The 3,902-nt window shown below is 40.1% G+C and overlaps 1 protein-coding gene across 1 annotated transcript; it reads right to left on the reverse strand.

Annotated features, from left to right (window-relative positions):
• Positions 1 to 473: 473 nt before the first annotated feature.
• LOC135172400 (cap-specific mRNA (nucleoside-2'-O-)-methyltransferase 1-like) lies at positions 474 to 3,189 on the reverse strand (the record flags this gene model as incomplete). The annotated part of the gene is made up of 3 exons (XM_064138490.1): positions 3,078 to 3,189; positions 651 to 2,706; positions 474 to 568 (listed from the first exon to the last, which is right to left on the reverse strand). Coding segments are annotated over exons 1-3 (2,263 nt in total), but the record flags the coding sequence as incomplete, so codon positions are not given.
• Between the last annotated feature and the right edge of the window lie 713 nt (positions 3,190 to 3,902).

Genomic DNA, 3,902 nt, shown 5'->3' on the forward strand with positions numbered 1-3,902 from the left:
AGTTCTTTCTGACCACGCAATAAATACCTCAATGAGAAATTATAAAATTAATTCTTCCTAAGTATTGATGAATCTATGTCACTAATCTTCCGGTATATAAACAGGGCACTTCTGTTTTACATTATGGTATATATAATTAATTGAAAGAGATGAATCCCCCGGCCAATGCCACTGCACTCGAGTGACAAATGTCTCGAGGAAGCTAGCACAAGCTGATTCTGGTCGACGATTAGCATAAAAATTTTCATTCGTCATAGAATTGAAGTAATAATGATGGCTAGTTTTCCTACTGATAATTCGTGTCCAGGGTGCACTAGTTGTCTTCAAGAATACCACACTATTTGGTACAAAGGATAGTGGATCGTTATCGGGGCGTGTCCTCCTCGGGTATGAATCTTGTAGATAATGTACTAATAATTTCTTCTTGTTTATCAATGTACACGGTTGTACATGAAGTTTCATGGGTAACTCACGATCCAGAGGATGCAATTCCTTGGCACGAACTGGACAATATGCAGAGTTATTGGGCTTCCACAGAGACTCACAGAATTTATTGATGAGAGCATACCTAAAAACACGATGATTTCAAATAGATTAGAAAATTATTTTTAAACGTCCGTATAAAATTTTGTAAAAAGTCCAAAACATACCTTTCTGGAAGTGAATTTCTGCTGACATCCTCTCCTCCCAGGAGATACGCATCGACAATATGCAATGCTTCAGTTCTCCGGATATTATTTTCCAGTCCTCTCATCTCCTCCACCAGTTCAGCATAAACAAATGTATTAGGAGGCAGTTCAATATTGTCGGCCCTCTCCCAGGTATTCTTCACCAACCTAAAGACATTGGTTCTTCCCATACCCAAGTAGAAAGTCAATTGTTTGCTAGGTGTTGTTCCACTGGCATCCGATCCACAGAGTACTGCATACCAATCACAGGGATTTTCCAGGATAGTCGTTGTCACATTCTTAGAAGTCAAAATCATGGGAGGAGCGCTCAGGTACTTTACAACAGATTCGACGACGATTGAACGAAGTCTCTCCTCTGGTTTCAAGAGCATGGGGACTATTCTAGTCTGGTCCGGTAGATGCCAATATTCAAGACACTCCTTCTTCATCTGCGTCTGCTTCGGCTCAGAGAGGTTCCGATTCTCGGCAAAGGCAGCGATCTTCAAGAGTCCCATCACTTGTTTCCTTCCCAGATCGTTGTTGGAACTACAAATATAGTTGTAGAAGCTATCGGCATCTTGGAGCAACTCCACAGGTACCAATTCCCTGATATCGCCGTTCCCGTCAGCCCTCAGAAGAACTTCCCTAGCATATGAAAGATAGTTGATCACAGCCTCAATTTCACTCTTCTTCTTCTCGCAAATCAAGTACCTAGAACACGAGAAAGAAAAATTAATGAAATTATTGGAAAATTTACAAAAAAAAAAAATGTATTTTATATTGTAAAAATTAGACAATACACACCTTTCAGAGTTGCCAGGTCTAGATGTATTCGGCTTGAAAATTGATATTTTTTCAAAGCATCTGTATAGCAAGTAAATCAATCCCACGCTGAATGGTGTGAACAGATCGAACAATTTAGTAACAAAGTGTCCACCTGTCCGCACAATCTTAAGGGCCACCAGGCATTGGCACAAGTATAACTGTTTCGACAAAATCTCCTGAATACTTTCTATTCCCTCAACCGAAAATCCTCCATCAGCCATCATGAAGTGAACACCCTGTCCTTGGGTATGATTCATGATAAGTTGTTGATAGGCGAGTTGATTCTCCAGATCATAAATATTACCATCACCCTTGGGTCCATAAAAAGGATGAAAAGTTTCTGGTGGTCCAGCGTAAAAGTTATGTAATTGAAAGTCGTTGGAGCCCCTCAGGGTGAATCCAAAGCCCTTTGCATGCCACTTCCTCCTCCACAGGACATATTCACTGAATCCTCCAGGACCGGCGCATACGTCGGCGAAGTAGAGGATCTCATTTGGATTTGCCGTTGTTGGATTAGTGAACATGAAATTGCAGGCTCTGTCAATATTAGCCATTTTTACAGCATCTCGATTAAGAAAAAATACACCTCTGATTGTTTCAAAGGGATTCGAATGAATCCTCGCCCTTTGTATTTCAGATTTTTCTAAACCATCGAAAATGCTCTTCGAGCTTATGACCTGGTGAAGGATCTGGGGCTCGCAAAATAAAGTTTCATCATCAATGGTCTTTTTCCAGGGAGCCCTGCGCATCCAACCCCTGAAATCCTCTGCTATTGGTGGTTCCTGATCATTTCTCAACCAGTAGATTTTCTCCCTAACGCTTATGATTTCTTGGGATGGATCCCATTTCCCAATGGCTTTGATCAGAGCTTGGTTACTATGACCCAAACCTCGTCGACCCTTATGCAAAGAAGCCTGAATGGGCTCAGCGATAAAATGATTTTTCTTACCCAGGCCCTTGCCACGAGTAAAGTCCATATTTTGCATTATTGTATGGACGACGTTCGAAGTCACGTGGCGAGAAGCGGAGGATTCCTCCAGAAGGGAGCCACCCCGGGTCATTGGGATTGAGAGAGAACCAGATCCTCTACGCCGTTTAACCATAACCGAAGGATTATCAAAAGTTGTAGTTCCGGTCTCTTCCGGTTTAGCGACGTAATTATAACACCTTTTGCTCGAAGCGGAAGCCTGGACGACATCGCCGTCTGAAGATTCTAAAATATCAAGAAAACTATCGATTTTAGCTACGGAACTCGCGATAAATTTATCAGATTTTATCATTAGTAATGAGATTTTCTAGAAAATTCAAAACGAAATGTTACGATGAAACTAATTAATCTGAATGTTCAAAAATAATCAAATAAATATTTATAATAAACTATGGAATTATTATCAAATTATTTCCCGTTGCGCAAATAATCTGACAAATAAAAAAAACGACAAAAGCTCAAACGAATAGAAAAATAATCAACAATCCGCGGAATTCTCTGTATTGATTTAAAAATTAATCTGTCCCGAAATATGACGAGTAAACTAATTCAGCTGTCGCATTATTAATTTAGTTATTACTTTTATTGATACATACCAATAATTCCAAAGTTCTTCCTCGATCCGATGTTCACCAGGTCCTGTTCACTCGGAAGGCCAGCAGACGATCCATCGTGCAAGTTATCTCCAAAAGCCCTTGCAGTATCCATTTTCCACCTGAACAACACAATTAACACTATTTTCTTTGAACATTCAATCACTGTTTGATCATTTACCCCACCATAACTCTACTTCCAACAATTTATTTCCCTCAAAAAGGACTTTCCACCCCTCAAAAATCAACTCAACACTTCTGAATAGGAATTATTTCCCAACAAGACGTTATAATAACTAGCTTTTTAACAAATTAATTCAAGAATATAAACATCTAACAATATTAAAATCTTGAACTCTACAACTTGGTAAAATATCAACTTACACTTTGCACTGGCGTTTCCAACACGAGTATAGTTTTCTCACTCACACGACGACTCAACCAACAAGTTAAACAGAGCAAGATACTCCACAAGAATTCAGTAGACAATGTTCACTTGGTCAATTTTCGTTCAAAACACGAACTTCGTTGTTTACTGTTTTTCAAACGATTCAAGATACAAACGAGCGGGTATAAGCTCACGACCGAAGATGAAGCGAATCTGACATGATTTTCAAAATTGCCAGTTCGATAGACCTGACTATTCCCTCCACTTGTCCAAATTTTTGGACAAGTGGAACCAATCAGAGACGTTGAATAGGTCATTATGAGGAAGGTCACCTGTTGGGGATTAGAGTGGGGACGACCCCATCCGAGGGGCCATATACTTCCGAATAATCCGGAGCCCGACAATATGGCGAGACACTAGGCCTGCCCCCTCCACCTGTA

Source organism: Diachasmimorpha longicaudata, unplaced genomic scaffold, assembly GCF_034640455.1.
Source record: "Diachasmimorpha longicaudata isolate KC_UGA_2023 unplaced genomic scaffold, iyDiaLong2 ctg00000282.1, whole genome shotgun sequence".
NCBI lineage: Eukaryota > Metazoa > Arthropoda > Insecta > Hymenoptera > Braconidae > Diachasmimorpha > Diachasmimorpha longicaudata.